The 26360-nt window shown below is 45.0% G+C and overlaps 2 protein-coding genes across 2 annotated transcripts; both read left to right on the top strand.

Annotated features, from left to right (window-relative positions):
- Window positions 1-625: 625 nt before the first annotated feature.
- On the top strand, window positions 626-8974 carry LOC120391476 (maestro heat-like repeat-containing protein family member 2A). Its single transcript, XM_039515121.1, has 6 exons — window positions 626-735; window positions 1457-1599; window positions 5044-5166; window positions 6804-6966; window positions 7518-7616; window positions 8892-8974. Exons 1-6 carry the CDS (start codon window positions 696-698, stop codon window positions 8972-8974), a joined length of 651 nt encoding a protein of 216 aa, XP_039371055.1. The 5' UTR covers window positions 626-695.
- Window positions 8975-24297: 15323 nt separating this feature from the next.
- LOC120391204 (maestro heat-like repeat-containing protein family member 2B) lies at window positions 24298-26130 on the top strand. Its single transcript, XM_039514678.1, has 4 exons — window positions 24298-24446; window positions 25164-25190; window positions 25514-25636; window positions 26047-26130. The coding sequence occupies exons 1-4, from the start codon at window positions 24336-24338 to the stop codon at window positions 26128-26130; spliced, it is 345 nt and encodes a 114-aa protein (XP_039370612.1). The 5' UTR covers window positions 24298-24335.
- The last annotated feature ends 230 nt before the right edge of the window (window positions 26131-26360 follow it).

Raw genomic sequence — 26360 nt, 5'->3', positions numbered from 1 at the left:
TACATATGACACCACACTGTATCAAACACAATAAAAATTAATGTAGTTGATTTGTCTGGCAGGACATGGAAATTAAGTATAAATTTCAATTCATTGTAAAAGAATACAAAATCAATATTTGTAATACAGTTCAATAAGGTTTCATCAGGCTTTTTGATCAACCATATTAAAAAGCAAAGGAAACCAACCAACCACACTCAAGGGTCACTGTGCATTCTCCAAGGCAGTTTCTTCTCTTTCTTTGTTTGGTGCTTTTATTTATATAAATTCAACCAGGAGCAGATTTTCAGGTAAAACCAATACTGGAAAGTGTGGTAAACTGAGAGAGGAACCAAACCAAAATTCAAAGTGATGTTGAGAGAATGAGAAATTCTACACTGGAGCAAATGTAGCCACCTATTGAACTGCTTACATGTATGGGCCCAGATATTGAAATGTATTTAGGTTTCTAAAAGCTACTGATTTCAGTGCGAGTTAGGAGCCTAAATACCTTTGAGGATCTTGTCCATGTAATTACAGCACATACCTAGTCAGCAGCAGATTGTGTGGTATGCTACAGTCACATCGATGTCATAATAGTGCTTGCATAATCTTAACTGGCTATCCTGGCCATGACAGACTGAGAGGCCAGCTGCCTACCAGGACAGGAGCTCTTTGGAGAAAGGACGGAGGAAGTGGTGAGAAAAGACTAAAACATGAATAATCTTGTGAGTGAACAGGAGGTAACTGAGAGAGGTAAGGGTCAGCATTGTATTTTCTAGATCCAGTCTATATTCACACACACATTCAGAAAGCCTAGGCATACAGATAGATTAGTTGTAATGTTCTCCATTTCTATGACCAGAACCTCAGCTGCTGTAAACCAGTGTTGCTCTGTTGTCTTCCTTGTAGCTGTGTTGATTTACACCAGTTGAGGACTTGGCCTACAGCCTCTGGACCTGGAAACTTTCCTGAGAATCTGAGTTTCTATTGAATGTTATGGGGGAGGTCTGACTAAGCAGAACTCTTAAAGCATGTGCTTAACTTTAGGTCTCTTTGTTGGCTTAGAGTTAAGCATGTGATTAGGATGCTGAATCAGGGTGTAGGTGCCTTAATATGGATTTAGGAGCTTAAGTTTAGGCACCCGGTTTTGAAAATTTGGGCCATAAATTATTATTCTGTATGCTATCAAACCTCATCAACTGATAGTAAAGAGGGAAAGGAAGATTATTTTACATGGGGATCTACTTGAAAGGAGCAAATTTTCTTCATTATGATTTCCCCCCAAACACACTGGGTCCTTCAGCACACAAACCTGGTCATCAGAAGGAAGGAAGAGGATTTACATGATTCCCAGGTCATCTTCTCCTCACAGGGTTTGGGCACCTGCAGAATCTTTACTGGATAGTGAATTAAAGAGGCCAGCACCAATTCTACTATCAGTGGTAACCAGCCAAATCCTTTTATTTAATTTCAGGTGTTTATAATGAGGTTGTTTCGCTCCTGGCGCATATAGCTGACCAAGATAAGGACAGAATTGCCCTCAGGATTGCCTCTATAGCTAAGACCAAGCTGGCTAGTGTTATGAGAGTTCTGCTGGAGAAACTGCAACAGGATAAGGTAGGGCAGTTTCATGGAATTAAATCTGCTTTCCATGTGTCCACACCAAATTCTGCCTGACTTCCTGGGGGAATGCATGGGGGTAATTCAGTATAGAACCAGCAGCATAATCAGTATTCACCCTTCTATCCTCATCATGCAAAATGCTGTTATTACAGATCAGGCTGATATAATGCTCTATAAAAAGAGCATTGTCCGTTTACACACAGTGGAGTACATGGGTTGTATATAGTAAAAGTACACTATAGGACCTGCAGTAATCTCTTCCAATAATACTTTGCCCTTCTTTAGCATCTTCATCCAAAAATCTCAAAGCACTTACCTAATACTAATGAATTAAGACTCACAGCACCCTTGTGAGAATGGTAAGCATGATCCCCATTTACAGATGATTTGTGTCACAGGGAATTAAGTTACTTGCTCAACACCACTTAGCAAGTTAGTAAAAGAATGTGAATAAAACCCAAGTGAACTGACTCCCTGCTCTTATTCCTAACCAACACTCATGTCATCATAAGAAAGATTATTGAGATTATAGCACTGAAGGGACCTTATCTATATATTTTCTAGTGGGGGGATTCTGCAACAAAAAAATAAAAATTATGTGCACAGTATTTTAACATTTCTGCAAATATACAATATAATTGCACCAGTTCAAACTATTTATTTCAAAATCCCTGTCAGCAAGTATGTCTGTATCAATACAGACAACAAAAAGGATTGAGGAAATGTTTTTTGACAAATAGATTCCTTACTATGCATATTAATACAGAACTCTGAGTAACAATTCATTTCAACTCACTACAGAGCCATATTTCTTGCACCCCTCATGGCTTGGTGGAGTCAGGGGTAATGGAGGAGCTGAGGGAGAGGGAGGTGAATTGCTGGGAAGGAGCCTGGTGTGAACTTGGAGGGTTGCTGGGTATGGATGGGAAAGGTGTGGAACAGGTTTTTTGGGAGGGGTGGGGAGGAATTGTTAGGGAGTTTCCCCCATGCAGACACTGGCTGACTCCTAACCTCTCCCATTCAGTAAGGCATCTGCCCCTGTCTCCATGTGTTCCTGCACTCTCATGGGTCCTTGCACCCCTTGTTCACATGTGTCCCTCCACCCCCACTCAGACACCCACTCCCCCCATCCCCATGTGGCTCTGTGCCCCACTCAACCACACCCTGTCCCTGTGTAGCTCTGCACATCCCTCCCCCCTGTAACCCTGGGTCTCCACTCCCATTCAGCCCCTGCCCCAGTCTGTCCTCCCCCACTAGCCCTTATGAGCAGAACTGAACTGCTTGTCTTGGCCTCCTAGTACTTTAATTATTTGAATTACTTGATTAATTATGAATCTCTTTTGGTTTTAAAGAATAAAATTGTTGCCTAATCCAGAGCTACTTGTATTACGTAGTGCTTATGTATTCATAAATTATCAGTGACAATTTTAAATTAAACAAATCCTCCCGACATTTAAAAATTAATGGAAGGAGCTTCTCCCCAGTGGAGCTGTGTGTTCTGGTTGCAGTTTGCAGAAGCCTCCTTTTCAAGCAGCACCCCTGGAATGTTTAGCCAATCGAGAGATCTGATTGGCTCTGAACATTCCAAAGGGCTTTATGACCTTGGCATGCAGGTCACCTAGATTTAGAGACTCCCAGGAGACAGAGATGGAAAAGACCTATTGGATCATCCAGTCCATTTCCCTGCGAATGCAGAACCATTCCAAATGGCCATTTCCCACTGGTTTGGCAAAACTAATTTTAAAAGCCCCTAATGACTGAACTTCTTTGGAGAAAGGAAAGCCTAGGAAGACTATGTCATAACCTTATAGACCTGTCTCACAGGTGAGGCATTTTTCCTGTTATTAAAGTCTAAATTGTATGTCTTTGTTTTTAGTTTAATCCCATTACTCCTACTTTTACCTAAATGTATTATACTAAAAAATTCCTCTCCCTCCTTGATGTTCACGCGCTTCACATAGTTGTATGGTATTATCATGTCTCCCTCATAGTCATCCTTTGGCCGCATCTGCCGTAGACAGTTCTTTCAGTCTGTCTTCAGAAGTAGAGATCTGCTCAGGCCCAGTTTTGAAGCCCAACCTGAACTGGCCCCAAGCCCACTCACCTCACCTTGAGAGGGTTGAATCATTTTCCATCCTGGTCCCAACCCTTCCCCCCAAACCGGATATTGCCACCGCATCCTGCTCATGGAGCCGGCGCAGCGGCAACGATGTGCAGCGATGGCTTCATCCTCTGACACTGCCCCCTGTTGTGCCGATCCCATGAGCTAAAGGAGGAGAGCCGACCTGACCTGAGCCCAAGAGAGTCAGTTGTTTTTTCATCCAACCTGACCCTGATGCCTGTAGTCAGGTCCCATAGGATTTGGGTCAGGTTGCAGGGCTCTATTCAGAAGTCAATTCTGCCACCCCCCTGCATTCTTTTTTGCTGTCCCATGAATTACTTCCAATTTGTTGCTCTCTCTGGGAATGTGGTGCTAGAAAATGCAATAATCCAGAGGCAGTCACACCTTAGATGAACAGAGGAACTGTCGTCTTCCTGCTTTGTGCCATGATCCCTGTGTGGAAAAGACCCAACCCACATGGCTCTTTGTGGTAGCCATCACCCCTTGCATAGACACGGTGACTTGCTTTTTCACTGTCACCCCCAGGGCACTTGTTGCTTCCCACTTTTCTCCCTCCCATTATGTCAGTTACCTCCTTTCCAGATGTGCTAGTTTGCAGGTTTCTGAAAGGAATCTTGTTCTTCGCTCAGGTTTTTAATTTCTCTGTTTCCCTCTTTATTTTTTTTCTGTCCCAGCTGATACTAACCTCCCCCATATTTAGTATCATCTGTGAATTTCTACACTGATGGGCCTCATAAAAGACACCTTTAACTGTGCGACTGTCAGTGTAGATCTAACTGCTGAGCTAATTTCCCCTGGGAGCTGTTGAGGACTTACTGCGGGAGTTGGGTATTTTGTAATTACACATTTACCAATTCTGTCTGGAGTGGCTAGAGCAAGGGCAAGGGGCTCCTTTTTATTGTTTGTTTTCAATAAATGAAACTCGAGAAGGGGGCAGTGAAGGAGGCTTCTTCTGGCTTTTTTCTCTGCAGGAAGATTAAAATATGTCAATTGTTCGGCTGCTTCTGAAGTGTTGCTAATGCGGTGATTGTGGAGGGCGTGGCATGTTTGACACCAATTAAGTCAATGGAGTAGTTGTGTGAGCATGCTGGCTGAGGAGTCAGTGTGGCCTAGTGGATAGGACTCTGGATAATGACTCAGGAGACATGGATTCTCTTCCTGGCCACGGACCGGCTCTGTTCTGATAAGACTTGGGCTAATCATTTCATGTTTGGATTTGAAGCTCTTTAGGGCAGGGGCTTATTTGTCAAATTACCGTGTGGTCATCAAGAAAAACTTTTCCCAATTGTTTGTTCTCTTTTCTGGTTTGTCCCCAGCAAAACAGAGTAGCCATCTACTATATCCTGGAGGAGGTGTTACAGCAGGACACCGGAGGCCTAGAGATAAGGCTAGTGAAAAAAATCATAAGCCTAGCCTCAGACCAGATGAGAGACACTCAGGTAAGTTAGTTCTCCTGAGCTACTAATCAAAGGATCCAAAGCTTTAACTAATTAAAACTCTCTTTTTTATTTGGGGGTGGGGGTAAACTATATACTGAAATGAAAATGTATTCTTCTGTTAGAGGCACACACCTTCCTCCAGACCAAAGCCCAGGTCCTAGACAGCACTTGTGCACATGCATAAGATGGGAAAACTCACATGTGAAAGTTACACATGTGAGGATGCAGGATGCACATCTTTGCAGGATCAGGACACATGATATCAGACACAGAGACAGGCCTATGGTTTCTTAATGAGCACGTCTTTCCCAAAGTCTACTAGGGATTTCATTTTTGATACTGATGTTATGTGGGAGGTACTCTGATACTATAGGGATAAGTGGCAGTATAAAGCCCTAAGACAGACAGAATCTGAGCTATCTCCAAAAGCAGCAGCACTGGATTTAGAATCTAGTTTGGCAGCAGGAAAACCCATGGAAAAATCTCTCTCTTGTTCCAAAGGAAGTCAGCCCCCTTTGGGGGGACAGTTTATTCCAGGAAAGCTCTCTGGATATTTTGAAGCTGCCTAGTCTGTGTCTCACTGCCTCTTTAGGGAAGGGCGGGGCAAAATATCATGTGACTATGGTGACCAGTCATCCACCACAAGGTGCTAATAGTGAATAGTCTAACTAAGCAGCTTGCAAGCAACTCAAAGGCTGAAAATTGTTTAGCCAAACGACTCAATGAATATTTATGACTAATGACTGTATCCGCAGAAAGTTGGGTGAGTTCATTCGGAACTTATGCACAGAAATAAGAACTTGACTCATATAAACAACTCTGGCTGTTGTCAGAGTGGTACTGGTGTGGTGCTCTGCTTTCTCCTTGTTGATATCACTCAGCTGCGTGCGTGAGTTCCGTCTGTGTGCTGCCCCAGCTCTGCAGATAGCTGACACAGCAGACCCGACGAGACCCCCCCCCCAATAATCACAGAGTCCAGTAAGATGCAAAGCCACGTCGACTAGGTTTATTGCGACCTCGGACACCCTGGCAGGGTCCCCGTAGATTACTTAGTCTACCGGGCGTACTGCAACAAAATGCCTCTTGGCAATGGACTAAGCTCAGTCAGTGGCGGGACTTTCCACTGCCCCCTAGGCCGGACAAAGACACCGCCCCAGGGATACATTCTTATACACAGATACAAACAAGTTACACATCACTCCTGACGTATTGAGGGGCCACCCCTCTACGGAGCACGGTACAACCCCTCTACGTATTTAGGTGCCGCCTTCTACCTTGTACATGTTGGTTCAATCAAAACAACTCTATCCATCATTTTACCCTTTTGCCCCTGTCATTGGGATGGGTCGGCCTGTCCTTTTATTATCTATGGAATGTTTCAGTATAGTGTGTTCTAGTGCTGTGTCTGTGCTAGGTGAATATATGTTTATGCAGCATCAGCCCTTTTCGTGCCAGCTTCTGTGAGCAGGGCCTACCTCTGGCTCACAGCTTAACTTTGCTTTATGTTAGCAAAGTCTTGACCATTACTTTAGTTCAGGCCTCATACTGGGCCTTTTTCAGGGCCTGTACTTACTACACTGGCTAGTGCAACCGGCTTCAGTTACTTCAGTCTTTCTCTTTTTTTTTTTTTTTTTTAGGAAGCAGCAAATGAAGTAAAAGTGGCAGCTAGCAACACGTTAGTGACTCTGGCAAGCTGCTATTTTGATCATGTCATGTATGAGCTGCAGTGTCATCTGAAACCACCGAAGCTGCCTGAAGAGTTTATTTTAGTTACGCTGGGCAACCTGTCATCAGCCCATGGTATGGTAACTTCCATCTTTTGTTTCAAAGTTATCGTCTTTCATTTAAGGACAGGGGATTACTCTCTCTACCTAAAAATGTTGCAGCTAAACAGAGCTCTACTTGAGTGTGTGCGTGTGCGTGCGTGGAGAGACACAGGATTAACTGCTCTTGCTAGTTCTGGCTTTCAGATCATGAGCTATCCAGACGGTGGTGCAAGCTCTAACTTCTGCCCCCAACTGAAGTTCCTTAAGGATGGGAATGAGTGGAAGATCAGGTCTAGTGGAGCTCTTCTCCACCCCACTTCCCATCCGGCCCCAGTGCTCTCTCCCCTTACGCTGGGAGTGAGTTGGGCATCGGGCACAGCTGTGCACTGGTGCAGGATTCCTCTCTTCAGGGTGAATCCCCCACTGTCTTTCAATGGCTCCTTTAAAGCCATTCTGCTCTGCTTACACAGTGCAAACTGGCCTAGGAGCCCATAGCATCCTGCCCCACAATGTTTCTAAGTGTGTTCTAAGAAGGCAGAGAGCAGCCGATTATCTATCTTCCTTCTCTTCTGCCTTTCTCTGCAGCACTTAAGTGTATCCCTTTTGTGAGAGTGACCCTGAACGCCATATTCTCCATGCTGGAGTTAGTCAAGGACGGCAGGCTGAGACAAGCATTTTGCGGTGGTAAGTGCCAGCACTTCCTGCAGGTGCCCCAAATGGATATTTAGGGGGTCTCGGTACAGATTGGAGTGACTGACCAAGTTTGCAAACATGCCCTGAACTGTGCTCCCTGCCCTGGATTGCACTAGGTGGTGCGTTCCTTGGCTCCCGCGGCACTCAGTGAAGTTGAGAGTGCTCCTCACTTTGCAGGAGGAGCTGAGCATTTGTAAGTTCAAGCCCTTTATGACTCATGAATATAATTTAAAATAAACAGACACAAAGGCTGAAGCTGCCCATCTGCCAGCAGTCTCCTGGGGGAGGAGGTGAAGGGAGCAGATTTCAATACTGTACATTTAAAAATCCCATTTCCCACTCCTTCACCCATTCTCCCCTCTTAGTTTCTTTATCATTTCCTTTCACCCTCTTTCTCTGTCTTCTCTTCCTCTCCACTTCTCTCTTCCTTTGCTTTTCAGGTGATGCTCAGTAAGAGGTTAATCCTGTGCCTTTGAGGTAAATGGGAATTTTGCCATCAAGTTCATAGACAACAGGATTGGGCCCTAATTCTTCTTAGCAAGGACACTAGATTCACCTACTTTTAGGGCAAAGTGCTCCCCACTACGTTCAAATCCCAGTAAAGCCAATGGCAGTTAGGGGCACTGAACATCTTTCAGACAAACTGTAACTCAAGATGAAATCATCCAGTGTTAGTGTTAAATAAACAATAACTGCAGAGGACACGAGTCGTTTAGAGGAGAGCTTGCTGAAATATTTTGTTTTTTAATTATATTTTCCATAATTTTCCCCCCAAATTTGATGAAAAACAAACGTGAAAAATGTCAATGACAAGTCTGATCAGGAAGTGTGCATCCAGTGTTTGAGTATCTAAAGAGGTGGCTGAACTTTTTCTGATTTTTGAAAAATAGAAATGATTTTTAAACTTAGTGTTTTTCTTTCAAAATTGCAATCAGTACAGATTTGTAATTTAATTTAAACTGCTTTTTCAAGCAGCTCTAATTAAGAGGTAACAAGGAAGGGAGAAAAAATTGTCTTCAGATGCTGGTAATTGAAAAAAGATTGAGAGATCTGCAAATTAAAAAGCCTTTTGAGAAACAAGACACGGAATGGGGGGCAGAGAAATAGCTCAGAATTGATGTTGGATTTCAGCGTCTAGTCCTGAACTGAGCAGTAGCTGCCATGGAATTGTAGTAAACTTTAGGCCTGGGTGTCTTCATGGATAAAGCAACTTCTCGTTACTAATATGTCCTTTTCACATTGCCTGTCTTCTCTCCATCCATGCAGTTCTGGAACAATGGTCAAGGGCAGTACGTCTCTTTTTGGCTAACTGGGACAAGTGCTCATTCCCCAGAGTGGGCAAATTGTGACTCTGCAATCATTTTCTTCCCGTCTACTCTCATGTGACCAGCAACTGGCTGACCTGTGAGGAGCTGGAGGTGAGAATTGCTGGTTCTCTAAACCTTTAGCAGAAATTGTAACATTAAATTCTGTGTCTGACACTCATTGTGATGATGGCATTTAATGGTAGGTCCTTTTGGATGGAACAGAGTGTCATGTAAAACATCTAAAACCCAAACATTTATAATGTCACCACATCACGGAAATTCTGTCTGTACGCAGTGTACATGGATTCTAGTTTTATGCACCTAACGTGCAGATAAACATGGGATAGTGGCCTAAATTAATTCCTCCATTCAGCCCCAGTGGAGTTCCAGCAGGGATGAGTTGGCCTAGAATGCATACTAATCTGGGGAATATTTTACCTGGTATAGTTGAGAGGTGCATTAGGATATAATCCTGAAACCAGCCCTACGAGTCCCGGTTCTTTACCAGGAAATATTGAGATAGGCCCATTCCTACAGTGGAACAAGGGAAGTTGCAGGCATTAGAAGTAGAAAAGGTGTGCCCATTGGATGATACTGAATGAATTAGTAGGAACATAAATTCTGTGTCTCATCTATGCAGCACAAGCAGGCTATCATCAAAGCCCTTGGTCCCATGATGAGCCTCCTGCTACACAAAGAGGAATATCAAGATCAGATATTTGAACAGATCTCATGGCTCCTTGAGCAATATAAGGAGAATACAGATGTTTTTCACGTCACCAAGGTGAGGTACCAGTCTTTAAGGTAACTGTCTGTGTCTGCATGTATGAACTGCATGAGGAATTTGCTGCCAGTGGGGTTTCCTGGTTGAGACAGTGACTTTTTAGAAAATAAATATCCACACGAGTTCTGGGTTTATATACATGGTGACCCAGGCAACGAGATTTGTAGGTAAATGCCTCTTATGAAAAGCATCCTCTGTTTCCTGGGGAGGATGATAAGGAGATTAAAAAAAACAAAACACCTGTCCCCCTCCCCAACAAGATCCTCCCTCCTTGTGATTTCCCAGTACATCCTGTCAACTCTGCGTGTCTCTTTTAGTTCATAAGCTCCTCAGAGCAGGGGCTGCCATATGTTGTCTCTGGTCAGTACGAAGCCAATGGTCAATGGTTGAAAATTAATACTAAGGAGGCTTGAGGATGATTGCTTTGGATTATGTAACTAGATGGATCTAAAAGCATTGCCTGTCTATTTCATCTCCCGTTCTAGGCAGTGCTGTTGTAGCCATGTTGGTCCCAAGATATTAGAGCGCCAAGGTGGGTGAGATAATCTAATTAAAGATATTGTCTCACTCCCCTTCTCTCTCTATTTCATCTACCCTGAGTACCACATGAGCAAGAATTAAGGGGCCATATTCTGTCTTCAGTGGGGCTACACAGTTGTAAATGAACTCAGGAGACAGCTATAACTTCTTGGTAGTGATATTTACTCACCATCTCTGTTGGTTGAAGCTTTCTGGTACAGAGTATGTGGTCACTTTTGGGGTTGAAATACCCATGATTTGGAGGGAACCAACACATCATGGACTTGTTTGATAGCATCAGGGCACTACAGAACTGCTTCAATATAGTAAAATCTGTAGATGGCATCAGAGACATTCTGGAAGCTTGAAGCAGCAAAGGAGAAAAGTGTTTAGATGCAGGAAGGAATTTGATTTTCACCTTTTTTTATCAATAACCTGGCAAAGGACATAAAAACATCTCTGATAAAGTTGGCAGATGAGATAAAAATTGGGAAGTGGTAAAAAATGGAGAGGACAGATTCAGAGAGATCTAGATCACTTGGTAAACTGGTGCAAACAAAGGTGCATTTAAATATGGCTGAATGTAAATGTGAGCATCTAGGTACAAAGAATTTAGGCCATACATACATGATGGGGGATGCTGTCCTGGGAAGCAGTGACTCTGAAAAAGATTGTGGGGATCATGATGAATAATCAGCTGAACACGAGCTCATGCTGTGGCCAAAAAATCTGAAAAGCATAAAAAGGGGAATCTCAAGGAGGAGTTCAGTGGTTATTTTACCTCTAAATCTGGCACTTGTGTGGCTACTGTTGGAATACAGTGTCCAGTTCTAGTGCCCACAACTCAAAAAGGGTGTTGATAAATTGGAGAGGAGATTGACAGAAGAGCCACAGTGATTAAAGGATTAGAAAACATGCCTTACAGTGGTAGAATCAAGGAACTCAAACTATTTAGTTTAACAAACAGAAAGTAAAAGGGTGCATGATTTGGTTTACCTACCCTACATTGGTTCAACATGGGTTAATCATACTTTATGGGTCAAGGAGGCCATGGCCCCTCATCTCTGCTGGGCATGCTTCGGCTGGAACTAGGATATAAAAGAGAGCCACTCAGCTCAGTCTGGGCTGGCTGCCGAAGAGAGCAGAGGTGCATTCAGGAGCGGTGCCAGGGTTTTTGGTGCCCTAGGCGCAGGGCCGGCTCTACCCATTTCACTGCCGGTCCCGCGGCTTCGGTGGACCTCCCGCAGGCGTTCCTGCGGAGGGTCCGTCCCGCGGCTCCAGTGGACCTGCCGCAGGCACACCTACGGGAGGTCCACCAGAGCCGCCTGTCGCCCTTCTGGCAAAATGCCGCCCCCGCCCCCCCGCAAATCCTGGCGCCCTAGGCGACTGCCTAGCTCGCCTAAATGGAAGCGCCGGCCCTGGGTACATTGCAGGCTCCTGCAGAGAGACTGCCAGTGCTCCAGGATTCAGAGGCCAGCCAGACTGTGGCTGCAACCGACCCCCAACCGCCCAATGCCAGAGATGGAGGAGAGACCACAGAATCCCTGAGTGGAAAGTAGCCTAGGTAGACTAAGCACTGATCCAGTTGAGGCACCGGGCTTTGACTTGGCATGTTTTCGAAGGATCCCCGCTGATTTGGTGGCAGATACCTCTGCAGCAAGACTGGGCCTTGGGCTGGGACCTGTGGAATACGTAGGACCCAATGGAGAAGGGCTGGCCACTAGGCAACACTTCCCTGCTGCAAAAGGTGGTTCTAATGACTCTGGCCACTAGGCCGCATTGCTCTGCTGCCAAGGGTGGTTCCATTGACTTTGGCCACTAGGACGCACTGCCATACCTAGAAGGGGAGCCCTACAGACTCAGGCTGTTTGGCCGTGGACCCTCACTGAAGGGCTGCTGCGCTGATCCCAACCATTAGGCTATGCTGCCTAGGAGTCAGGACTGCTGCGGTGGCTAGGGAGACTAGGCCAGCTGGGCCGCCCGAGATCTACTTCATTTCCTCCACAACCTGGTACCACCTGACGGGGTGGACCTATCCTGTGACAGGGTGACTCCATGACAGTCTATAATATCTTACATGAGGGAGTCATGTTTTATAACGGGCTCTTCAGTCTAGCAGAGAAAGGGGTAACTTGATCCAATGGCTAGAAACTGAAGCAAGACACATTCAGACTGGAAATACAGCGTCCATTTTTAATGGTGAGATAATTGACCATTAGAACCATTTACCAAGGGCCGAGGCAGATTCTCCCTCACTGACAGTTTTTAAATCGAGATTGGGATGTTTTTCTAAAAGCTCTGCTCTGGGAATTATTCTGGGCAAGGTCTGTGGCCTGTATTATACCGGAGGACAGACTAGATGATGGCAATAATCCGTTCCGGCCTTGGAATCCACGAATCCCCTGAATCTGCTTCAGTCACTACATATTGCTCTTGTGTGTGCCACCATCTGACTTTCACCCTCTGTTGCAGAGTCTGAGCCAGCTCTTGGAGGTCTCTGGTGAATATAAGATCCCTCTCCCTGACGGGAAGTTTCAAGCCATCTGCAGTGCTCTGCATAACCAGGTGAGGGGTGGTTTTGCTTGGATCCCTTGAGCTTAGGCACAGCAGATCTGAAGCATATTAACAATCAAAATCTATGAAATGATAGTGCAGAGCCTGGGGACCGCCTCATGCCTTACTGATTTCTGCAGGCTCAAGAGTAAGCAGGTAGTGGTCTCACTTTCTTAGCTAATATCCAGCTCAGTTTGTAAAGCAATTTCACCATAAGCCGATTATCAGGGGGAGTCAGAGTTGTACAGTAAACACTGTGGCTGTGTCTTGATTCGATGAGCTCTGCTGTTCAAAACACTTCAGCTTCTCCCGTCTAATGTATTGGACATTGTGTTTGATTCTTGCTGTGTATTCAGTACCATCCACCTGGGGTTGAGACCTCTAGTTGGACAAGTAGGAAGTGGAAGCTTAGAAATTAATTGAACATTTTCTTTTCAATTGCTTCTGATTAGTTTTTCTTTGACCATTTCCCTTCTTCCCACAGCTCTGTTCTCAAGCTAGGCTGCTCAGCATGGAAAATCACACAGAGCTGGTCCATTGTATAGTTCAACTAGGTAAGGGGAAGAGACTCTGAGTTACACAGTAGTTTCCTTGTAACTTCCTTACCTTTGTAAGGTATGGTAACAGTAAGAGTTCTGTCATCAGCGAGAACGTGATTTCTTTCCTTGCAGCCCGTTCTTCTCCAGAGGATCTGATAGCCTTTCTGTACTCACAGCTGAAGATTAAGAATGAGGCTGTTCGTGTGACCTCTCTGAAGCTGCTCAGAGCTATTGTTGATGCTGACTGTAAGTAAAACAGGAGCAACTGTGCCAGCTGCCCTCTTGGCCGACATGCTGAGGGTTGAGTTGGGGACGTCCAGGGCAGGGCTGGCTTTAGGAAGTGCGGGGCCTGATTTGTGGGGCTTGTACTCACCGGGCGGTGCCCTGAGACTTCGGCTGCACTTCGGCGGCGGGTCCTTCACTCGTTCTGAGTCTTCTGTGGAACTTCAGCAGCGGGTCCTTCACGTGCTGCCGAAGACCCGGAGCGAGTGAAGGACCCGCCCTGAAGTGCCGCCGAAGACCCATAGCGCTGCCGGGTGAGTAAAAATTTAAAAAGCCACTGAGCGCGGGGTCCTGTTATGGGTCCTGTCAGGCACGGGGCCTGATTCGGGAGAATCAGGGGAATCGGCCTAAAGCCAGCCCTGATCCAGAGCTAAAAGCATGAGCTACTATAGATTGAGCTAAAGAACCAAGGCTTTGTAGGCCTGGCAGGGCTGTAACAGACTCATCACCTCTGCAAATGGGGCACAGAATCTCTATAACACACAGTCACCAGTGGTCTGGATATCCGCTAAGGGGCAAAATGCTGCCCTAAGTTAGCCCCCTATGGCCACACAGAAATCAACAGGTTCAACTAAGTGCTGAATGCAGCCCAAGATATTTTTCAACTTCAGATACAGAAGTTGACTTGGGGCTAATGCACATTAACAATAATCAAAAATAAAATAATACCCCTGACTCGATAATCGTTAGTATTAGACACTATAGACTAGATTCTGAGTTCTGTTATACTGTGTAAACACAGATTGACTTCAGTCTATCTAATTCTTTTACACTATTTCCATCATGGCAGCATGATGGCACTATTTATAGAACTGGAATTACTTTAGATTTACACTAGTGTAGCTGAGACCAGAGTCTGGTCCTATGTTTTCCCCATTGATTCTGTGTATGAGAGAAGCTTGGGACTATTCTTAAATAGGGCCTTTTGAAATCCGGGATTCATTCCAATGTGGAAAGTGAGTGTGTGGAACAAAGAAGTACTGTACACCTCTCCTTATCTTTCAGTGCCCGAGACAAGACCGAAAAAGTTTCTGATTGTGAAGGCAGTGAAATCCACTTTCAGTGATCAGAATGCTACGGTAAGATTGTGTGTGGAACAGTGAAATATTTCAATTTTTTTCAATGATATGGGATGAATGGACATCTGGGTGGAGCTTTCATTCAGATCCAGAGGAGAGACTGCAGACTAGAGAAGGCATGTCATTCTCCTGCCTGTGTTAAATAGATCCATGTTTATAAGCCAAGGAGATCAAATCAAAAGCATAAGGACTCTCATATCCTATCTCCTATTTCAGGCAGAAGGGATAACAATAACTCATGTGTGTCATCTCTACCCTTGCAGGTGAGGAAGGCAGTTCTTCATTTCATCCGGAGGCTGCTCAGCTCAGAAAGTGTGGAGAACTGTGCAGCATGGGATATGGTAGCACATGTTTTCAGGGAGTTCAGTGTGTCCACCAGCAAACTGGTAAGAAGAGTTCTTAACACTTAAGACTCGGTCCTACCATTCTTGTATGCTGACTGCTCCCCTTGCCTTCAGTGGGAGTTTTGACTCAAGGACAATTGGACTGAAGGATTAGAGCCAGAATCTGATCAGTTATATTGGTGTAAAGTCAAGGTAACTCCACTGACTTTAGTGGCGTTACTCTGGATTTATACTAGTGTAACAGATCAGACTCTCACACTGGGTATTTACATCTAACAGAGTCATCTAGGTTCCTCAACCCTCTGATGAGTCATTGAAAATTCTGAAAACACCATTTTCCAGTGAAATGTTCTTGTACAAGGAAGCACATCTCTTTGTGTTCAATAGACTCTCCAGAGAACATAATGACGCCCAATTCTGTGGCTGTTGAAGCAAACATAAACTATCAGCAAAACACCGAGGTTATGCCGGTTGCATCACAGACTGTCAGGAGCCTGGGAAAGCTTGCTGCATATTTCCCTCACTACACGCTCTAATCTACATGTACTAGTTTAAAAATATCTTCAATCCGTATTTCTATCCATGGACACAGCCAGAGGCTCCAGACACTTTGTGCTCCATGATCTGTATTAACAGAAACAGTTCAACTTTACAGTAAGTTGTTGAAGATCTTAGCTCTGCCTGGCCCCTTTTCTACAAAGTTGGAGCTTGTGGCAATACTCTCCAAGGGCCTTTTTTTCACACACACACACGCGCGTGTGCACACACACACCCCCATCTTAAGGAAGGCTGCTTTTTCTCCTCGGGCCAGTTTTGCTCTCCTTTACACTGAAATCAGTAGAGTCAATCAATATTTAGTCCGGTGTAAGTAAGAGCAGAATTAGGCCCGTTGATAGAATCACACTCACTACACCCAGAATGACCAAGCTGGTTGGGGCATCAGAACAAACAGAGTGGATCCCCCTGGTTCTGCATATTGATTTCCACAGGGCAGAGTCTGAATGTTTTTCCTCAGAGATAAAAAGATGAAACAGTTTTTCAAATTTAAAGAAAATTAACCCTGTTGGGGAAACTCTTTTGTGTTCAGTGAATCATTCCCTTCACTTTAGGGTTTTCCTAAGCCTGGGATCTGACCCACCAGTTAGGAGTTTCCATTATTCTCTTCCCTTCAGATGTTTGTGCACTTCCAGTGCAATATAAAAGCAGGCATAGGTCAATGTTCAAGATGGCTTTGTAAGAGAAGGACACTGATTCTCTAGCCAGTGTCTTGCTACTAGCTAATAAGTTCTATAGAGCTGTCTCACAGCAGGGTACCACACTTCTCACCCAGGCTATTCCAGAAGAAAACACTATCCAAACCCTGTGCACTGACATCCTGCAATGTCTGGACACTTCAGTCACTGGAATGACCCAAGTAAGTGACCTGTTGCTACTGCTTCTTGAAATAGGGACGTTCTTCCTTACCTTCCTTGTACCTCCCCACAAGGAAGCTTTTTGCACAATCAGCATAATGGAGGAACAGCATGTCAAATTCATGTCAGGGATGTGACCCCTTCATCACAGAGTAAGTGGTTCACATTAGAGAAAAGATAGAAAGCAACTGAACTGGAAGGAATCATGTTGCAGAGATCTTCTCTTCATTCTTTCCACTGTCTGAGTGCAACTGCCCCTTAGGTCCCCCATGAATACTTCTGACATTTAGATTTGGTGATCCTGGATTTGAACAAATGCTGGGGCTGGGACTGTGCCTTATATAGGTCTGTAAAGTTCTGGGTGAGTTGATGGTGCCATCTAAATAGCTCCATAATGCCCTAATGCAGGGAAAGAGGATTCATCTCTGGGTGAGAGCCAAATTGCTCACAAAAGACAGAGTGAGGGGGCATTGGACAGGTGGAGTGAGATGATGGGGAGAGAGAGATGAGGTGATAGGTAAGGGAAGGGTCAGTGATGAATAAAAGGAGAAGCTACATGAGAGGGGGGATTCTGACAGCAGGATACTGGAGGTGGGGGGATGGAAATAGCTGCATACTGAACAGTCGTCTCGCTCTTCTCTGCAGGTGTTATGGCCAAGGCTTCTGGAATATGTGGTGCCAGCTCAGTACACTGGTACTTTGAAGCCTCTCTGCAGATGCCTTAGGGAGCTGGCTGAGAAAAAGCAGCAGGAAGGAGAAGAAGCTGCTTGCCTCAACTACGGTGGACCAGGTTTATAACAGAAACTCTTTCATTTACTCTCTCCAGGCACACTACGCAATGAACAGGTTCAGTCTGCTCCAGTTCTCTCATCTGCAATGAGAAGGCTAAAATGAGGGATGGTCTTGTGATTACAACATGGCCATGGGAGGGAGCTAGGAAATGTGGGTTCTGTTCCCAGCTTGCCACCAAAATTCTGATGTGACCTTGGGGAAATCACCTGATCTTTCTCCCTCAGCTTCCCCACTTGTGAAATGAAGGAGTAATTAATGCCAACCTCATAGAGGTGCTGTGAGATGGAATTCATTCATGGCTGCAAAGCATTTTGAGAAGCTCAGACTGATAGCACTATGGAAATGCAAATTATGATCAGCTGCATTCAACATTGGTGGGCACGTTGAAAATGGCTAGGTGAATAACATCAGCAGGACTCTCTGAAAGTCTGGCAGAATTCATGATATTCTCTTTCTTTCCCTAGTGAGACTCCCTACACCCCAGGGGCTGCTGGCACGACTCCTGGTGAGTAGACCATGAGACTAGGTTTTCTGCGGAATGTGAAGTGGGACAGTTAACTATAAAAATGGGTTTTCTAGCTAGATGCTTGTAGACAGGCTGAGGAATGTGTATGATTGGATGTCTCTGTCTCTGCCCTCTCCTGAGACGCACTGTTCGGTATCTTCGTACTAGCTAGAATGCTTTCTTCTTCAGGAAGGCACTGCAGTAGAATCAACAACTCTATTGTATGGTCTCCACAATGAGAGAGTCTGAACTATTCCCTCCTTCAGGAACACACTGGTATTGTGCTGACCAAACTTAGCCTGTTCTTTCTCTCTCGCTGACAGGTAGTGGCCTCGTCCCCTTATGCAGGAGAAGGACACGGATGTGCTGCCTTGCAGTTACTACAGGCCCTGCACCAAAATATCCATGTAGCAGTGGGTGAGATGTGGGGAGTAAAGATCCCATCTCTGCTGCAGTACATTGAAGGTAAAGTGCTAGTTAGGAGGAGTGCGGTCCATGGAGCATAGAAGGGAAGCCAGAAAATGCAGCTTCGTATCGACATGTGTTGTGCCATTCCTGTTGCAGTATGTGGGAAGAGCGGGGAATTGAAATTGGGCTTCTAGGCCCTCACTTTTCCTTCATCTGGATAACTCTGAACCACTGGGGTAAATCTAGAGTTAAACCACTGAAGCCAATTCAATCCGGGCAGAATCAGGCCAGGAAGGTTTCAGCTGAATGGAAATTTTACAGCACTTCCCCCCACACCTTTGCTAGGTTAATGTTTGGGAAGGTGAATTACACGTGAAGCTGGAGGTTAGTGCAATATTTTGGGGTCCCATATATAGTCTGATTTTGCAAACTGAATGTTTCTGAAAATTAAACCCCATGTTTACTTTCAAGGGTGATTCAATTAAAAAACCCAGAGTTTTTCTTTCTGTAAGGAAACCTGAGCCATAAAAGCTAGGTTGGCCAAGTGGGTGCCCATGTAGACTCTAGGTATTGTGGGCCTAATAATGTCTTTCAGCAATTTTACAGTGGTATGAATCTATTGACCTCCTCAGTCAGTGTAGGCTGCGTCTACACTATGGGGTTATGCCAGCAGAGCTCCAATGACGTGGCTGTGCCATTGTAGTCTCTGTGGAGTATGACAGACCCTACGTGGAGCACAAACCCGATATGTTTCTGATGAAGGTCGGACCCCACAATGTTCAAGTGGATTTGATAGTCAAAAAAAGATTTTAAAAATGAGCTGTATTTTCCCTAGTGGTTGTTGCTGTACAAAGTCCCCAGTACTGCCTCGTGCCGACATTAAAGAAGGGTAGGTTAGAGCTGGACATTCAGAAACAGGGCCAGATTCTCAGCTGATGTAAATCAGTATCATTCCATTGACTTCAGTGAAGCTACACCGATTTACATCAAGTTAGGATCAAGTCCAGAATCTCTTATTATGCAGGAAAAGTTTGTATTCCCATTAAACCCAGTCTTCTGATGTGCTGAACAGTTTTCTGAGATGCTAAGTACCCTCAGCTCCCATTAAAGTCAAAAGGAATTGGGAGTGCTCAGCATCTCACTCCTGGTGGGTTGACTGACCCTGAATAAAAATGCCAGCAGGGTACATAATATACTTTCTGTTGGTCCAGCAAAGAACGTTGGCGTAGGTCCCATTTAGCCTTGAAAGCCCAGGTATGTTACAGCTTGGCAGAGCAGGAGTTTTCGAAGGACTGATTGCAAAGGAGATTCCTGGGATGACTCTTCTTGCTAACCTAGCTGACATTATTGTTTTGCCTCCTGCTTCATAGGAAACACAGAGAATTCCCTGGACCACGTGCGGTGGGAGCACATGCTGCTTCAGGTACAAGATGGCTTTCAGCTGTATTGTCACAGCCCTCCCTCCCCCCTCCAAATGTATCAGCTGGGGAAAATATTAATGATAAACTATTCATGATAAGTAGAGCTGGTCAAACCATTTCATTTGCAACTTTTGTTCAGTGAAAACTGGCCTTTTTTATTTTCATGGGACATTTTCAATTTTTTTTTTTTTACACAAAACAACCCAACCCAACTGGAAAATGTCCAGTTTTTTTTTAACTGAAGTTGATTTTTTGGGTTTTTTTTTTCATTTGCTTTCCTGTTTGTCTCCTTCCCCCCGCCCTGGCTTTTTCAGTCACAAAGTGGAAGAGAGGAGGAAAGGCCTGGGGATGAGGGATAAAGGGAAGGAAAGGGGGAAAACAAAGAACTGAATAATGGTCATTTTTTATTTTGAAAAGCAAAATATTTTTGTTTCTTTCACTTTTCATGTGTGCGTTTGAAAAATCAAGAAAACAAAAAATCCCACTTGTTTTGTGAAATGGACTTACCATTGTTCAACCTGCTCTAGTTATAAATAACTCTGCGTTACCACTGGGAACAACACAAAACTTAACCAGAAAACCAGCATGCTCATGGTGCTAATGCACCACTGGGGGACATCGAAAGGATTCTTTTTTTCTCTTTGCCACTCAAAAGAAAATTTGCTATGAGAAACCCCAAAAGGAAGAGACAAGACAGGGTTTGGTGACTGTATCTCAGGGAGAAGCCTTTCTGCTCAGAAAGAGCTCTTTGCAGCCTCGTGTAAATCCAGACAAGGAACATTTTGATGGCAAGTGCTGAAAATGAAAGGAAGGGACCCAGTAACAAATACGCCCCAGAAAGTTTGCAGTTCCATTTGGGGTTGGATTACACTCTAGAGTTCCCCATTCCAGATCCAGCCTCCTTTGAAATTCTTTGGGCTAAAAAATCAAATAAGATTAGGTTTTCTTGTGAGGTTTCTGAGATTTCCTGGCTGTTCAAAATTCGGGCCTGAAACAGCAAAGTGCTGAGAGTTACTAACCTCTGACTGACTTCAATGGGAGTTGAGGGTGTGACCCTGGGTCCTTTGGGTGCCCACTGACTTAGGCTACAGGAGTGGGGAGGGATAGCTCAGTGGTTTGAGCATTGGCCTGCTAAACCCAGGGTTGTGAGTTCAATCTTTGAGGGGGCCACTTAGGGATCTGGGGCAAAAATTGGTCCTGCTAGTGAAGGCAGGTGGCTGGACTCAATGACCTTTCAAGGTCCCTTCCAGTTCTAGGAGATTGGTACATCTCCTTTTATTCCCAGGATTCCCTGGATCTGATCTCTATATAATCAAAGGGTGTCATGTAAAGCCTTTACTGGATACCTGTGCCACACAGCTCATCATAATCATTGCACAGTGATTGGATGGGTAATATATAAGGTGTTATGGTTGTATACTGAAATTGATGCTTTTAAGGTCTGTGAGTTGGGGCTGGTCACCAGAAAGTGATAAACAAGTTTCTTTCAGGCAGGAGACGCTTATCTGCCTGTGAGTAATTATTCACAGTGGATGCTAATCAACAGAGGAAAATTCTAATCAAGTGATTATCAAATCTCCTCTGGAGACTTCACACAAGAAAAACAAGCAAACAGTAGGGGGTACCCTGTTTTCAGATGAAGACAATGGATGTGTGGAACTATATCTGGAGGTCCAGAGGTATCTGGCCCCAGGTATCCTTCACCTATTGGGCGAACTGCCAGCTGGCTTGTCTTATGAATGGAGGATGACCTTTGGTCTGGGTGTTTCATGCTGGGAGAGAGATTTGGGGGAGCTATCCTTTGTGAGACGGGGAATGTTTGGTTATCTAAGTTCAAGCTCTAGAAGTGTGTTAGGATTTTATTTTTACGTAACCATTTGTTTACATTAATTTTACTTGCTGCTTCTCAACTCTATGATCTTTGTCAATTGAACTCTGCTTGTTTTCACTATAAATGTATTTAAGTGTGTGCAATGGAGCAGTGAAGCTGAGGTGAAACTGGTAAGGTGGTGTGTAGCAAACCTATGAATTCTGTGAGTGTCCAGTGGAACAGGGGCTGGACATTGTGGGGCTGCAGAGAGGGTTCGGCGGTTGGACTGTACCAATTGCTTATCTGTAGAAGGACAGTGGAACCTGGATGGGATGAGAAGGGCGTGCTTGTATTTCCTGTGGCTGGCAGAGCACAGAGAAGTCTTCCTCATGCTAAGGGCAGGTGGTAGTGAGGTACCTCACAACCCTGGAGACCCTCAGGAGGTGGCATAAAGGGTCCATAGCACTTCAGAGAAGGTTTCTGGTCCTTCGTAGTCCAGGGCCCTTTGTTCAAAGTTTACTGGGCCCATCCTCCATCCACTATAAAATCACTTCTCAATGGTCAGATTTCTTGGCTCCATCTCATTCTCCAATTCACTTTTCATCTGGGTTTGGGGACTGAGAAGAATCATCAGACAAAGGTTAAAGAACAACAGCAGAGAAAGTCTGGGTTGTCGATGTTTATAGTTCTCAATAGGGAAATAACCTTCCCATGACACCTGAATATTGGAAAGTTTACAAGAGAGAACAAGGAAGAAAAAAAACCACCAAACAAATAAACAAACAAACCCTACAACAACCCCCAAATTTTTGCAATTAACCATCTGCTTTAACTCTTCTTTTACACTCAGTTCCTAAGAACATCTCTGGCGATGATAGACGACAGTGCCTGGAGCAGCCAGATAAGCCTTGAGTTGAACCAGCAGATGGCCGGCTATACCAGCCCCTCCCATGAGAAGGTTTGTTCTCTGTTAAGGCTTAGTTTCTAGTTAATTTCCCTTGAAATTCTGATTGGGGGCTGCATAAGGCTTCTCTCAAGGCTTCATTACTTTATATTTTATTCTGCATATAAAATTTGTTTTTACTTGTTCCCTGCTCTCTTGCCCCCCTGCCCTTCCAATATTTGCTTGGACAGGCTGCTTGTCTGTGCTGCATTGTTGGTTCTCTGGCTGGGCTAGATGATGGGATGTTTCTGCAGTATGGGTGCTTGGACTTGGCTATCTTGTTCTTTCCTGAGTGTTGCTGAGCTGGGTCTGTACTGACTGGCACGTTCTGTTACTGGTATCTCAGTGCCGGTCTCTTTCTTTCAGAGTTTCCTGTATAAGGCACTAGGAACGTCCTTAGCAGTTTGTCAGGACCTGGTCCACATTAAATCCCAGCTTCATAAATTTTTGACAGCAACAGATTATATGGAAGCCCCTGAGAGACAGGTGAGGACTCTGTCCTTCTCTCCACTTTACCAAGTAATCCCTGAATGCTCCCTGTGGGGCTCAGCTCTGAGCTGGCCTGGGACAGATGCCATTTCGCTTCATATCCTCTTCATTGCTGTTCCACTCAGCCCCCGCTGCCCACGGGTCTGACGCCTGACTGGCGCTTTACACCGCTTCAGCTGAAAGGAATGGACTTGTGGGTAGATCCTAACCAGTATTTTTCTTGGGTGACAGGGAATCATTTCCATCCTCGCGTTCTCTGCTGAGAGCCACTTGGACCTCACCCTGAATGCACTTCAGGAGTTTGGGGCTGCAATGAGCAAGGTGAAGATTTCTGGGCTCATCAGCGGCCTGAAGGTAAAGGAGCCAGGGGCTTCTCTCCAACTTCCTCTCCCTCTATAGCAGGGGCAGCAGCCCCGGGGTAGTGTCTGCTCTGCTCAGCTCGCATTGTCCCCCGGTGTGTGCGTTCTACGTGACGCCTGCAGTTAAGCAGAGAGGAGCACACTCTGGAGCTGGGGTTCTCTCAAATGATTTTTATCATCTGATGTCTCATGGCTTGAGCGCCCCTCCCATGCACAATGTGTGGGAACTACCTCAGTCGCTTGCATGGAAAAGCATTTAAGATATTTTTAGCGGTTTTTTTAATCCCCGTTAGTAGCTGGAAATGAGGAGGTGTTGCAAGCAACATGTGGCCAACCAACCTGCTTTAGGTAGGCCACCAGTGGTCTACGGATGACAATTATGGAACCTGTGATTTAGAGCAGTGGTTCTCAACCTGTCCAGATTAGTGTACCCCTTTCAGGAGTCTGATTTGTCTTGTGTACCCCAAATTTCACCTCATTTAAAAACTATTTGCTTACAAAATCAGGCATAAAATTATTAAAAAGTGTCATAGCACATTATTACTGAAAATTGCTTATTTTCTCATTTTTACCATATAATTATAAAATAAATCAACTGGAATATAAATATTGTACTTGCATTCTTTGTAGTCTGCTGTAAAACTAGGCAAATAGCTAGATGAGTTGATCAACCCCCTGGAAGACCTCTGCAGACCCTCAGGGGTACACAAGTAGCTCTGGTTGAAAACCACTGATCTAGAGGCTAGAGCAGGAGACTAGGCCTCTGGGCTTCCACTGCTGGCTCTGCCATTTACTCACTGTGCAGCCTTAGGCAAGACATTTAGCGCCTGATCTTGTACCCACCAGTGTCAATGACTAAGCTCCCGTGTACTTCACTGCTGTAGGTTCAGCATTTTAGGCTCTCTGTGTCAGAGCTACCTAGTGGGAATGATGGAGATACTAATATCTCCACACCTCACCATTATTATATTGCTTAAATACTTTTTGCAAGTGGTTTGAGATCTTTGGCTGAAAAGAGCTTTGCAAATGCAAGCTGCTATTGCTGCTGTGAGGAATTCCTCGGTCAGCAGCAGATGAGAATTCCAAAGCAAAAGGAATCAGAAGAACTTTCTGATTGACTAGGACTACCACCATGGGAGAAGAGGCAAGACTCGCAGCACCCTGATGCTGATTTACAGCAGCGTGGCTGTCCATGCTCCAAAAGAGCAGCTTCTCTCCCGAGTAGAGGCAGACATCACAGGGAACATCCTTCTCCATTACAGAGCCAGTTGTCAGGTAAGAGCTTTTGCGTGATAAGTGTCACATAACTCAAATTTAAAACTGTAATGGATGGAGCGTGAGCTGTCACATGTTGTATCATTTTTGTTGCTCTTCTTTGTATTTTCTCTAGTTTTTCTATATTCTTCTGAAATTCTGTAGACTCCAGCTACACAGTAATTCAGATGCAGTGATGCTCAGGCTATTCAGAATAACAATCTAACTCCCCTCATATGGATGTGTATCTAGCTCTATCTTTTACTACCCAAGAGGGACTAGTGCTAGCCTGTATGTAGTTGATTTTCTGTCACGCTGTTTCTTGGACTCACTACTTCCCTTACCTCTTATCTGTCGTCTTGTTTGTCTGTGTGCTCCGTTATTTCTCTTCCCCAGGTGCCTGACTGCTGGTCCTGACTCTCATCTCAGTACAACCTCTCCACGTCACTTTGCCATTCAGTTCTGCCTTGTCTAACTGAGACTCTCACTTAGGCCTTGCCAAAAACAGTTGAACCAAACTGAGATTTTCCAGTAGTTCACAAGTGCAAATATTACGGAGGATGGCCCCTGATATTGACCTCTGGAAAACACCCCCTCTGGATACCTTTCCTGCCTTTTAGAAGATTTAACAATAGTGATTTCTCTCTGCTCCATAGTCACCAGCCAGGACATTTTGAGGTTGTGTGTTATGTGGGACTATCTACATTGCTAATAGCTGTTTTGCATTTTGTTTTTCAGGTGCTGGGCATCACTGTTGTAAACAAGGTACGTTCTAAATAATCTGCCCTCAGCTTTTGCGTTTTCTATACACAAGTTGCTTGTTTAAATTGCACAGAGCTTGGTTTCCTTGCTACATCAAGCAGGAGTCCTGGCTGCTCTGGTGTAAGTGGACCTGGATTTATTTGATGAACCTGGGTTTTCTCTTCTTCCTAGGTGGGTGCAGATCCAGAGTCCTCTACCTTCTGGGGTCTGGGGACACCTCTCTCCTTTCCTGGGGCTAGATTTAATTCCTGATCTTTATCGTCTGGACTCTGGTTCTTCTCTGTTTCTCATCCACATCCTCTTGTTTCTCCTTCTGGATTATGTAGGACATGAACCTAAAATTAACCCTCATCCACAATGTCATGGAGATTAGCTGTGCCATCTTGGAGACCAGAGACTCCCAAGAGTTCGAATTCTCATACAAACTGGAGCTCCTTGGCTACATGCTGGTGAGTGATTAGGAGCTTTGAGGACTGAAGTACAAGAGAGTTTGTTGTAATGTAATGAGACTGGCTTTCCAGGGAGATGATATTTTATCCATTGGCTGTGACTGTACTACTGCAGTCTCATGAGCTACCTGCATGGTACCCAGAATGCTGGGTCCACTCTGAGCTTGGCAGGGATGCTGACATATTGTGGGCTGTAACTGGAAGGAATGGCTTGTGTCTGAGTTCTCTTTCTGTCCTCTGTATAGCCTGCAGATGGCCCTACGGTCCATTTCTGAGGCAGAGAGCCTGCTGGGCACAGTGTCTGTTTATTCCAGGTCTGGCATATGGCCCTGTTTCAGGGTGTGAGAGGAAGGCCTCTCTGCCTTTCAAATCCATTTCCCATTTTTTATGTCCCTATTCATGCATTTCAGGACTTCATTAAAAACGAACCACTGGATTCCCTGGCATCTCCAGTTCGCTACAAGGCAATTCTTGCTATTGAACATCTGAGGTAGGCTATTTTCTGCCATATTTCCTGGCACTGTGATGCCTTATTTGTTAATTCATGAGTGTCAGGTTGGGAGCAGTTTAATGCCTGCAAGGTTTGGCTCACCAGGGCCTCCTGGTGGGGCAAATGGGGCATTTTTTCCCAGGCCCCAGACCCCACAGGGGCCCCCATGAGAGTTTTTCAGGGCCCCTGGAGTGGGGTCCTTCACTCCGGGGGCCCTGGAAAACTCTCACGGGG

Source organism: Mauremys reevesii, linkage group 25 (genome assembly GCF_016161935.1).
Source record: "Mauremys reevesii isolate NIE-2019 linkage group 25, ASM1616193v1, whole genome shotgun sequence".
Lineage (NCBI taxonomy): Eukaryota > Metazoa > Chordata > Testudines > Geoemydidae > Mauremys > Mauremys reevesii.
Note: the sequence above shows the minus strand (reverse complement) of the source record. Positions and strands in the feature narration are given on the sequence as shown.